This window comes from Mesoplodon densirostris, chromosome 7, assembly GCF_025265405.1.
Source record: "Mesoplodon densirostris isolate mMesDen1 chromosome 7, mMesDen1 primary haplotype, whole genome shotgun sequence".
In the NCBI taxonomy this organism is placed as follows: Eukaryota; Metazoa; Chordata; class Mammalia; order Artiodactyla; family Ziphiidae; genus Mesoplodon; species Mesoplodon densirostris.
Window position 1 is genome coordinate 61,185,291 of NC_082667.1, and position 12,192 is coordinate 61,197,482.

Below are 12,192 nucleotides of genomic sequence, written 5' to 3' on the forward strand. Positions count from 1 at the left end.
ATTAACACCACCACTTAGATGTTTACATAGCCATCTCAAACTTAACATGGCCAAAATTTTTCTGCATTTCCTCCCCACCGCCCAACAAAAATTTCTCCCAGTCCGTCCTGTTTCAGTACACAATAACATCAGGCATGGTGTTGCCAACTACTAAAGTCAAAGCAAAACAAATTCATAAAACCCGAAAGTCAAGCTTGATTATTTCTTTCCCTTACATCCCATATCCAATCCACCAGCAAGTCTTGTAGGCTCTACTTCAAAACATATTCTAATTTCATCCACTTTTCTCCATCTCTGCCACCCTACCCGTCCCGCCCCCAAACTCCAAAACTATCATTTCTCACCCAGACTACTGCAAGTCTCTTAACTGCCCTCCTCGAAAGCCTTCCTAGAATCCGTTCTCCTCAAAGCAGCCAGAAAGATCTTTTTGAAAAATGCAAATCAGCTCACCTCACTCCTACTTTTAACACCATCCAAAATCTTCATTGTACTCTCAATAAAATTCAACAAATTTAGCAGTATCTACAAGGCCTTACAGATCTGACTCTGATAAACTCCTTGACTTCACATGGTACTATTTTTCTCTTGCTCACTATAATTCAGTCCCATTGGCCTTCTTTTTTGGTCCCAAGACATGCCTAACTCGTTCCCACCGATTTATACTTGCTTCTCCCTCCACTTGACACACGTATGCTTCCAAATCTTCAAATTGCTAAGTCTTCTTCATTCAGGTCTTAGTTCAAATATCACCTCCTCAGAGGCATTCCATAAACCACCATATTGAAAGTAGCACCTCTCCTCTAGTCGTTCTCTATCCTATCAGCCTACTTTTCTCAGAGCACCTATCACCATTTGGAGTTATCCTGCTTGTTACTTATTCATTACTTGCGTTTCCCCCATTAAAAGTAAACTTCACAAGAGCAAGGACCTTGGTTGTCCTGTTCACTGCTGAATTACTGGACCTAGGAATATTCCTGACATCCTGAAGTCGCAAGTATTTGAAGAAGGAAAGAATGAATAAACAATACAGATTACATACTTAATAAATGCTTGATGAATGTGTGAGTGAATGAATTAGGGAGTGGAATGGAAAGGGAAAAAAAAGTGGAAGCACTGCTATTTAATATTTTTATAGCCACTCACTTTTCTCCACCCTCACTGCCTTTGCTCCTGCTCAGATCCCCACCATCTCTTACACAACTGCAGTACTCCCAACTAATTTCTTCTCCTTTCCCCAAGCTGAGCCCTCCAAAAATAACTTCCACACTTCTACCAGACTTGATCATTCTGAGACATAGATCTGAACATGTTATAAGCCCAAGCTTCTTATTATGTTGTTAGAAAGGCCTCACCAACCTTATCACTCACTGCTATCCCTCTACATTTAACCTACACTCCAGTAATGCAGGCATTCTTACAGTTCCCAGAATATTCCAGGCTGTTTAATGCCTCCAAACCTTTGCATATCTTTTCATTTTGCTGGACCACTCTTCCATACCTCACAGACTTTTGACTACCTACTGAACTCACACTTACTCCTCAAGAACCATCTCAAGCATCTTTTCTGTTAAGTCTTTAATGATTCCCCCAAGCAGAGTTAATCACTCCCTCCTTTGTCACCACAGTACATAACACATACTTATAATATACTACCATCATTTGTTTCCATGTCCGTCTTTCCCTATGTGACTATTAGCCCCCTGAAAGCAGGAGCCATGTCTCCATGTTTGTGTCCCCAGCACCGTATCTGGCATATTCAAGCACTCAATAATTGCTGACTGAAGGAATGAATGGATATATCTTAACTCCTCAACCTGGTGTTTAAAGTCAACCTCGGGACTTCCCTGGTGGTCCAGTGGTTAAGAATCCGTCTTGTAATGCAGGGGACGCCAGTTCCATCCCTGGACAGGGAACTAAGATCCCACATGCTGCAGGGTGCAGCATAACTCGAGAGCCCACGTGCCGCAACTACAGAGCCCACATGCTCTGGAGCCCACGCACCACAACTAGAGAGAATCCCGCGCATGCACCACAATTAAGTGAAGAGCCCACGCACTGCAACAAAAGATCCCACGTGCCGCAACTGACCCAACGCAGCCTAAATAAATAAATAAATAAATATTTAAAATAAAATAAAGTCAACCTCATATTGGCTCCAACCCATGTTTCTAGATTTAGTACTTAGTCCTCTCTTACTTGCTGATTCCCCAAACGCATCCTTCTTTCTCACATTTACTTGGGGCCTTTATTCCTGATGCTCTCTACAGTGAAATTTAAATCATCGGGTGGCTCCTTCTCCATGAAGTCTTCCCTAACCCCTCCAATGAGATTTACTTCCCAAACAGCACTTTTTTTTCAACTGATAAGGTATTTAGAACTTATTTTATAATTATAGCCTTTCCAACTGGACTACATATACTATTTTTCTAACTGAACTGTGTAAGCTCCTTGAAGGTATGAAACATGAATTAGCGTCTTTCCTCTCAACCTAAGTACCTAACACGGTAGCTTGCACAAAGCAAACAGGTATCACTAAATGTTTTATTAGTGGAGAATAGTATGTTTAATAGTATGCTTAAAGATATCATGCTTCCACTCCTTCATATATGTGCTTTTAGCTTGGTGTAAACTGGCCTCCTAGCCATATGATAAACTTTCCCCCTCCTTTAAGGATCAGCCCAATGACATATCATCTCTGAAGTCTCCCCTAACTCTCCCAAATACACTTTCACACTCCTCCCATGCACCTGTGATACCTGTATATAGCTCTACTCATCATACTACATCATCATTATCACTTGATGGGTCCCTCTCCCCACTAGACCATAAACTCTTTTGGAGCACAGATAGTCTCTTTAACCATTTATGAATTCCTAAGGCCAAATAAAGTATCTGGCAAAATTAAATGCTCAATAAATATATGGTGAATTTTGAAAATAGTAAATCCATGTTATAGAGTACACCAGCAATAGAGATCATGGAGTCACATCACCAGGTTCAAATCCCAAGTCTACTTACAAGCTATCCAACCTTGAATAAATTACTTGGCAGTGCCTCAGTTTTCACTTATCCGGAAGGTGAAGACAATAATAGTATTAAAATATAATTAAAAGAGTTAATGTATGTAAAATGCTTGGTATAATGCCTGGCATTATACCAGTATGCACTAAAAAAGTTAGCTATTATTTGTTATCATTAGAATAGAAGGAGAAAAGTCTGCTTCTGCAAGGCGCTAAATGACAGGCTCAAGAAGAGGTTAGGTTCAATCCTATGGGCAATGGGGAATAAAATGCCACTGAAGACCTCCTTAGTAACAGACACATTCAGTTATTGAGAATATCCTACTGGGAAGCGGGAAGGAGGGCAGAGGGAACACAAACCTTGGCAGGGCTAGGCTCTCTGCTTCCAGCTTCCCCTTACCCCACTGGTTCTCCCTAGTTGCTCAGGGCCAAAAGCCCCATGGTCATAACTCAGCATCCTCCTGGGAAAGCTGCACTTTAGAGGGAACTAATGAGTTTATGTTTACCTACAGATTTTCCTCTGAGGAGCAGAGAGATAACAAATGACTTCAAGAAGGGAAAACACAAAAATAAAACAGAGAAGAGGAATGATGCTGGATGGATTATCTTGGGTTGGCTTTCATGGAGTAAGCTTTTAGGACAAATAGCCTCAGGTGGACTGAGACTAAACTCCTTAGAGGCATTCTCTGTCAGTGCATGTGCCTCCATGGGTCAAAGATGCAAAGAAGCAGGATCTGGGAAAGGAGGACTAAAAGGATGAAGCTACAGAAATAAGAATTCTAGCCCAGTATGAAGAATATTGCAACAGGGGAATTCAAAGAGGGAACAGGCTGACCACAGAATGATAAGCTCCCTATCATTAGAGGGATTTAAACACAGACGAGGTGATCACTTGCTGGGAGTGTTCAACATGGGTGGATGGACTAGATTTAAGATTCAAGTTCAGGGCTTCCCTGGTGGCACAGTGGTTAAGAATCCACCTGCCAAGGCAGGGGACACGGGTTCGATCCCTGGTCCGGGAAGATCCCACATGCCATGCAGCAACTAAGCCCGTGTGCCACAACTACTCAGCCTGTGCTCTAGAGCCCGCAAGCCACAACTACGGAGCCTGAGTGCCACAACTACTGAAGCCCGCACACCTAGAGCTCGTGCTCTGCAACAAGAGAAGCCACGGCAATGAGAAGCCCACGCAAGGCAACGAAGAGCAGCCCCTGCTTGTCAGAACTGAGAAAGCCCACGTGCAGCAACGAAGACCCAACGCAGCCAAAAAATAAATAAATAAAATAAATTTATTTTTAAAAAAAGGACTCAAGTTCAATAAGCATCTGAATATCTACTCTGTGCTAGCCACTGAGAGACATTAGGTGCTGGGAACACAGAGATGAAAAATGGTATGGTTCTGTCCCCTCAAGGAGTTCACTGCGCGACGGGGGAGACAAAACAACATGGTAAGTGTTGATAGATGTCTATACAGAGTGCTGTTGGGGCGGAAAGCAGGTCCTCAGATACTGTGCCTATGACTCACTGGTAAGGAGGAATATGGCACTAATTAAAAACGAAAATGCTTCATAAGCAGTTTATAAGCAAATAGTACTGTCAGGCACTACTGTGTTATTGTCGGAACAGAGTGTATCAGTTAACCTTTGCAATTTAGTCAACACTTCCTTAAACCTGAGTAGAATCCATATCTACAAACATTCTCATTTATTCAACAAATGTCTGCTATGCGCCAAGAACTGAGGAATGTGGAGAGATGAAAAAGATAGTCCCTGCACTCAAGAAGTTAGAACATTCCTCTTCATTTCTTCTTCCTCTCTCCTACCCTCCTTTATTGACAGGAGGACACCTTAAATTCCTTCTGGAACGGGTTAACCAAACAAATGACTGCAAAAAGTAAGAGTGAGGGACTCTGGTGGTCTGGTAGTTAAGACTCCATGCTTCCAATGCAGGGGACGTGGGTTCGATCCCTGGTCCAGGGAACTAAGATCCCATATGTTGTGTGGCACAGCCAAAAAAAAAAGAGCTGGGGATGGGAGGTTTATAATGGGAAACCAAATGGGAAGGAAAGACTGTCTGCAAATAGGGTGTCTGCCAGAGTATGAGACTCTGACTGCACAAAAAGACAAAGGTTACAGAATTGGAGGTTACATGTAGGCCTTTTTGTGTATAACTTCCCTATCACCATTTTTTTCTTCTCTCATCCCAAGATTATTTGCACAGATTATTAATAATAATTATATCTTCATTTGGTCATTCCCTAGTATCTACCGAGTACCCAATAGAAATTGTAGGAAACACAAGGCACAGTAAAATCCTGGGATCCAAGACTTTCAAAGCTGTGGGAAACCTCTAGAAGGTCATCTAGTCCAAACCTATCATTTCACAGATGAAGAATTAAGGTATGGAATCTTTCATGAGTTGGCATATTCAAACATTTATTGAATATGCCAGGCACCAGGGATATAAGGATGGATAGGGCTTTCAAGGAGAACTCAGTCTCGTGGGAGAGACTGACAAATAGCGTTACCCCAGTCAAATCACCTCTGTAAATGAAGTCCTACACTTATATAGTAGAAATGTCTAACATAACATAAGACAGTATGGGAAGCATATAGTACTCACCCAGAGTGGTTAAAAGCACAGATGTAGGAGTCATCTTGGATTTGAACCCTACCTCTGTCACTTACCTAGCTGTGTGACAGTGGGCAAGTTACTTAAACTCTCTATGCCCCAGTTTCCATATCCGCAGAATGGACATAACCATAATAATACCTACCTTGTAAGGTTGTGGTATGAAATTAGATAATGCATACAAAATACTTGGCACCAGGACCTGGCACAGAGTAAGTACTCTATATCATTTCACCTTTAGCACTCTCCTGCTGAGCCCTGGCCTCAGAATCCTTCTCAACACAACCTTCTAAGCATCTGTTATCATTTGGCTGTCTCTGCGATAAAACAAAATCTGCTATTTCTAGTCTAGAATTTATGTCTGTTGTTTACTACTCTAGTTTTTTTCCCCACTACATTATGCTACTACTCGTTTTACACGTCTTAAAAAAAAAAATACAAAGATATATGGTCAGATGTCCAAGATTAAACTTCAGTCACACATGCGTCAATCCTTCAATAAGATCTTGGCTTTAACCAAGAATTCCTAGAGAAAAAAATCCCTGGAAACAAGGAACATTTATCAAATGTCTACAGGGAGAGACCCACAGGAGGAAAAACAAAAAAGAAAACAAAACAGTCCAAGATTACTACTTTGAAGAAGCAAGGGATGGGAACATCTACAGCCTCCCTGAGAAGAGAAGATATAACATAGACTGCTACTTCCTCCTTGATGTACCCACTACACATATTCCACTGACACAGCACCTGTGACACATTTTTATACTTATTTATCACTCTCTCTCCACCCAGGCTAGTCTGTGAACTCCTTGAAGGCAGTTATCACACGTTATCCATCTTGGTATGATCAAGCATAGCACAGTACCTGGCACACAGAAGGTGCTTCCAAAAAGTTTGATGAATTGATAAATGAACACAGAGAAAACTATGAAACACAAGGAAAGAAGATATCATTGTAAATCAGAATAGTTTTACAAAGCAAGAGAGCCTTGGGCTAGAACCTTAAAGTACAGGTGGGATTTGGAAAGACACGGGGGAAAGGAAAGGTACTCTAGGCAGACAGGACAGCATGAACAAAGACCTGGCGGTAATCAGAAACATGGTACACAGTATGTTAAAGCTTTAGTCATGACTTAGTCCAATAGTTCAAATCTCATAGGGATGCTGTAAACATTCAATAAAAAAGCACATACTACTAAGGAGAGGAGCTTACTACCACTACTCAAAAATAATAATCACCTTTATGCCAGGCACCATACTGAGTGAAGGGACTGCAACAATGAGCAAGATAGACTTGGACTCCGCTCTCATGTAGCTAAGAGTCTAGTGGGGAAGACAGACAGTTAAAATAATGCTTGGTAGAACTGGGTTAGAGGAAGTACGGGGGGCTGAAGGAACATAAAGTAGGGTCACCCAATCAATCAGTTGGCAGTAAGAGAAAGATCCCTGATTTTCAAAGTGTGGCTTGAGATACTCAAGGGGTTCTGAGTCCCTTCAAGGACCACAAGGCTTCAAAGTGAGATTTTTTTTTTTTGAATAAAGGGTTTCATGACTAAAGGTTTAAAAACCACCAATCTAGTCCAATCTCCTCTTTTAACAAGAATAAAACAAGGCCCAGAAGAGGCAAATTACGCACTAAAGGCAATAAAAACTCAAGTTAGCTGTAGGGTGAGATACCTGCTTTGAACTTGAGCTGGAAACTACTCACTAATCTGCATGATATCACATCATTTTGGCAGATGAACAACTACTGGGAGTAGACACATCCGGAATTCATAGGCACTAGCCAGGCAGGCAGGCTGGCCCTGATTGGATGTAGAAGTGCTTTTTCACCTTAGGTCCCAAACCAGCTCTCTGTGCCAAGATGATGCCTCCAATTCTTCTCATGGTTAGCCAGCTCCCCCTTCAAGAAGGAACTCACTGGCTCCAGGAATATATCTGCTTCTGGGCCTCCAAGCTGGTACCCATGCTTTATCCTCCCTGACATTCTCAAGCACCCTGTGGTTTAGCAAGTTGAAGAACTCAGCCAGTCATCATAGCGTTTAATACCTAGCCATAGCCTGAGCTGGCTAGACCCATCTCTCATCTCCTAATTGCCACTGGGCTCATCACTCCCCGTGATCAGGGGTTCAGCAGAATCAAGTTATAGGTAAATTAAAGGACCTGTATAGAAAAACCAATATTCCTTTAGTTAACCCCCACTTTGAATCTCTCAGGAATGAAATGCTGCTTCACATTTTGGAGATGGGACTTTTGTATATTAAGAAAAGGGTAGTTTACTTCGGTAAGATGAGTCTGGTGTGAGCAATGGAACCGAGGCATTCAGTATAGCATGGCAGTGTAAAACTTAGTTCAGTATAGCACAGGCAGACCTGGGATGGAATCTGCACCTCCCCTCACAAACTGTGGAATCCTAGGAATGCTACTTAACCTCTCTTGCCTCAGTCTCATTTATAAAATGCGGTGAACACCAACTAGTTCACAGGGCTGCTGTTAGTAATGAGATAATGTAGGCTTTAAACAGGGGCTGGTTTATGCTAAGGGTTCAATAAACAGCAGCCTTTTCTATTGGTAGCTCTTTTCCTAAGCCCTCTTTTCTATTCACCTCTCAAAAACAGGAGAAGCAGTGAGCAAAGCCTTAATTACCTTAACTAAATACTATAGAAAGTAATAATGAAACGGACAAAAGAAAAGGAACATAAATAAACTGATGGCTGCTATTCCAGACTACTTATCATGCTAACGGCATCTGATATAGGAAAACACAGGCCCGATATCCTAAAGAACAAATCAGAGCATGCAATCTTTCCAAAGAAGTGGCAAGGAGAACCTACTGCATCTTAGCTAGGTTATCCATTACTCTTTTATAATCTGAGCTCCACAAGTCTCTCTACCAAGCAGAAGGTACTACAGGAGAGCAACTCTGATGCCATATGCTTCTTTATAAACCTAACCTTTAATTTTTCAGCTCAAACCCATCTCCATCATAAAGATTTCACTGAATCCCCCAGCAGACTTGAGTGCTTGTCTCTTGTGCCCCATGAATCTGTTACACACTTCCGTTACAGCAATTATCTAGTATTGCATGTCTCTTCTCTACACTATAAATTGGTCAAGATCCTGTCTTACTCATCTTTGGATTGCCAGTGCATAAAACACAGTAGACCCCCATAATTACAAATTAAAGGATGGATTTCACCTTCTCTTTCGCTAGTTAAGGCTACTAAGAAACAGCTGGGGAGATAGAAGTATCGAAAGAAACTCACAAACTAAGGTCTGCCAGACCATACCCCTGCCCACCCCTCCTTTTTTTTTGAGCTTGAAGGGATGTCTGTTTCTGCTTCTCAGAGTTACTTTTTTAAACACACAAGGAAAAGGATAGAACTATCCACACAGAATTTTCAGACAAAAGGTTATATTATTTCTCAGTAAATGAAACAAGGAACAGAAGTTTCTGGGATAAATGCTAGTGGTTACATATAAAGTTGACCTCTAGACATGACTCTCTGGAAGTACAATTATGATACTAGAAGCACTTAAGTTCTTAAAACAATAAGGGAAGAAAAGCTAAGAAGGAAAAATCAAAAATGTCTAACATCAAAACTTTAAGTTCTGGGGCTTCCCTGGTGGCGCAGTGGTTGAGAGCCCGCCTGCCAATGCAGGGGACACGGGTTCGTGCCCCGGTCTGGGAAGATCCCACATGCCGCGGAGCGGCTGGGCCCGTGAGCCATGGCCGCTGAGCCTGCGCGTCCGGAGCCTGTGCTCCGCAACGGGAGAGGCCACAACAGTGAGAGGCCCGCGTATCGCAAAAAAAAAAAAAAAAAAAAAAAAAACTTTAAGTTCTTTTCTCCTTTGCCAAAACTTTCGCTCTTTATCTCAATGAACCCTGATATATGTAACTGAAATCTGGCCCACCTCAAAGGAGAGCCCATGACTAACAAACCATGTATAATAACTTAACTACAGTACTTACTTTTTCAAGGCACTTTCAAATATATCTCATTGAACTACAACCAACCATAATCACAGAAACTTAAAGTCGAAAGGGGTCTTGGAAGTCATTTCCACGACTACCACACCTCACCCACCGAGTGGTATCCAAACATTCCTAGTCTTTAGTGACTGAAAGATATGGGTCTAAAATGCTTCTTTAAAAATCTCTCCCTGCTCTGACCACCTGCCAGTTTCTCAGTCTCGTCCCCTCCACCTTAATGTTCCCAAACAGGTAAACCAAAACCTCCAAGTCATCCCACCACCAAACAACAGTCTTTGCTTCTCAAGTCCACTTCTACTCCCTTTCTCTGGGCCTCATCCCCAATCCTCACCCCCAACACACAGCCAGGGCCTCTAAGATTCTGATCCCTCAGAGATCCCACTGGTTCCATCCCCAACAATCAATCCACTTTCTCCTATTTCTCCCTGCTGTCCATATGCTGTCATGGGCAAAACCACAAGCAACCCTAGCCATGAATGTACCTTTGGCCTCAGAATCTTTTCCCTTTCCTTTCTCACCTTCTCTCTCTGCTTCTCAGCGCTGTCCCTTCATTCCTTCAAACTCAATGTCTCCTTCCTCCTAGTGATTTCCTTCAAGGACCACTGGTAATTGAATACACCAGTTGTTAAATGCCTGTTATGTAGGTAAAGGGGACATATACCCTCAAGAGCTCACTCTCAAAGAACTTCTAAGTCTAGAAGGAGGGAAGGAGGGAGGCGGGTGGGAGGAGAGGGGAGGGGGAGGGAGAGGTTGTGGGAGGGAGGGGGGAGAGAGGGAGAGAGGGAGAGGGGTAGAGGGAGAGAGGGAGAGGGGTAGAGAGAGAGAGAGAGAGAGAGAGAGAGAGAGAGAGAGAGGGAGAGGGAGAGGGAGAGGGAGAGGGAGGGAGGGAGAATCACTTATCCGTTAAGACTCATCTCTTCTGGGAAGCCTTCCCTAGCCCAAACTGAATTGGTCCCCTCTTCTCAGTGCCACCATTATACGTCCGATGCAATAACTAGTCTTCTTATGCGTCTCCCACCACCATTCTGTGGGCTCTTCAATGGGAAGGTCCCTAGCACTTAGCCCAGGACTCGGCACAAAGGGGATACTTGATGTTTGTTAAGTGAGTGAATGAATTCCGATATACAGTTGTCCATTCATCCATTCGTTCTATCATTCGATGACCAAAACTTTACTGAGTCCACATTATGTACAAAGTTCTAGAATGTAAAGAGCTCTTACGTAAACATAACCCGAAGCTCTAATACTAGTAGATAAGCACTCTTCCACGGTCCGCGTCCCCAGCCCCCCTGTAAACCTAGACAGAGTCTCTTCCCTCAGTAAAACCCGGCTTTCCCTTGCAGGAGCCCACGCCCCTCCAACTCAAGCTACCTGGCGGCCCTCTAATCCTCCCAGGACCCCCACCTAATAATCCCAAATCTTAACACCCCAACCCCTCTGGCTTCTCTCCCTGTCCTCCATCTCCACCCTTGAGGTTACTGCAAGTCTTCTGCCCCACGACCGCCTCCGAGTCCCTGAGTCCTGGAGTCCAGGGTACCTCAGATTTCCCCCTCCCCGCACCCGTCCCCCGTTGGCTCCTTCCTTCTCAGGATTCCATCTCTCCTAGGACCCCCACTTCCGATACCTCCCCTCCCCTCCCTTCAGTTTCAGGTTGGGTCTCTCCTCTCCTCGACTCTCAACTCTTCTTACCTCATCCAACTCTCGTTCCCCGGCAGCACCTGCTCCAACCTCCACCTCTACCACCGCCGCCATCTTCACAACTCTCCCCCTCCCCGCAGGCCCCGCGCGAGCCAGCTGCTTCCGCCGCTCAAGTGCTCCTAGCCAATCGGTGGTGCGGGCTCCGGCAGAGGGGGCGGGACACCAAGACAGGCGGAGACCTGAAGCGAACTAAGAGACCATCTACCTGCTACCCACTTAAAGGTCAAGGAGGGACGGATCCCGTACATTTCTAACCTTCCGCGGGGGAGCGTTCTTGGAAAATGAGAAATCGGCCTTGTATTATTTTCAGTGCAAATATTTCGCCGATTTCCCCCTTTGGAGAGCGAAAGAGAAGGGTCCCTAAACCGTCTACTTTCGCGACGCTCCCTCACTCTAGGCAACAAGAGTGAAGCGTGGAGACTAAGGACTACATTTCCTAGAATGCATGGAAGCTGACCCGGAAGTTTAAATTCCGCTATCTCTAGAGGAGCTTTGTAACGAGTGAAATATACATAAACCACCGAATGTATTTTCCTGGCAATAGCATACGCCTTCTTACCTCGGTGGGAGTCATCTTCCGGAAACAGCGGCTTCTTGAGGCCCCAGAACGAATTCACGGACTTCGGGAGGCGGAAGAGTGGCGCTTCGGGTCAGAAGGCGGAGGTCAGAGAGCAGAATTGGCAGGAGAATGGGTTTGTGGCCCGGGATCTGAGGCAGCGGTGGCTCTTCGAGGCCCATTATCCCGGGTGAGGGTCGTTGGGGTTGTCGATGGGGAGGGGAATGGACGAAAGGCAGGAAGGGTGACCATCAAGGAAGTGGACAGAACAGTGCATTCCGAGGAGCCGTGGA

General features: G+C 44.1%; 1 protein-coding gene across 3 annotated transcripts in view; it reads right to left on the reverse strand.

Moving 5' to 3' along the window:
- Positions 1–11,413, reverse strand: part of RNF121 (ring finger protein 121) — an 88,318-nt gene extending 76,905 nt beyond the window's left edge. Inside the window, exons 1-2 of one of the 3 annotated variants that reach the window (XM_060105563.1) lie at positions 11,335–11,367; positions 10,164–10,247 (exon numbers count right to left, since the gene is read on the reverse strand). Coding sequence is in view for 1 of the 3 variants with exons in the window: in XM_060105560.1 (XP_059961543.1) it covers positions 11,335–11,397 (63 nt within the window). In the remaining 2 variants the exon portion in view is untranslated. Of the gene's footprint in view, positions 1–10,163; positions 10,248–11,334 lie in introns of all 3 variants that reach the window. The other 2 variants (XM_060105560.1, XM_060105562.1) reach the window with 2 other exon arrangements.
- Positions 11,414–12,192: the final 779 nt, after the last annotated feature.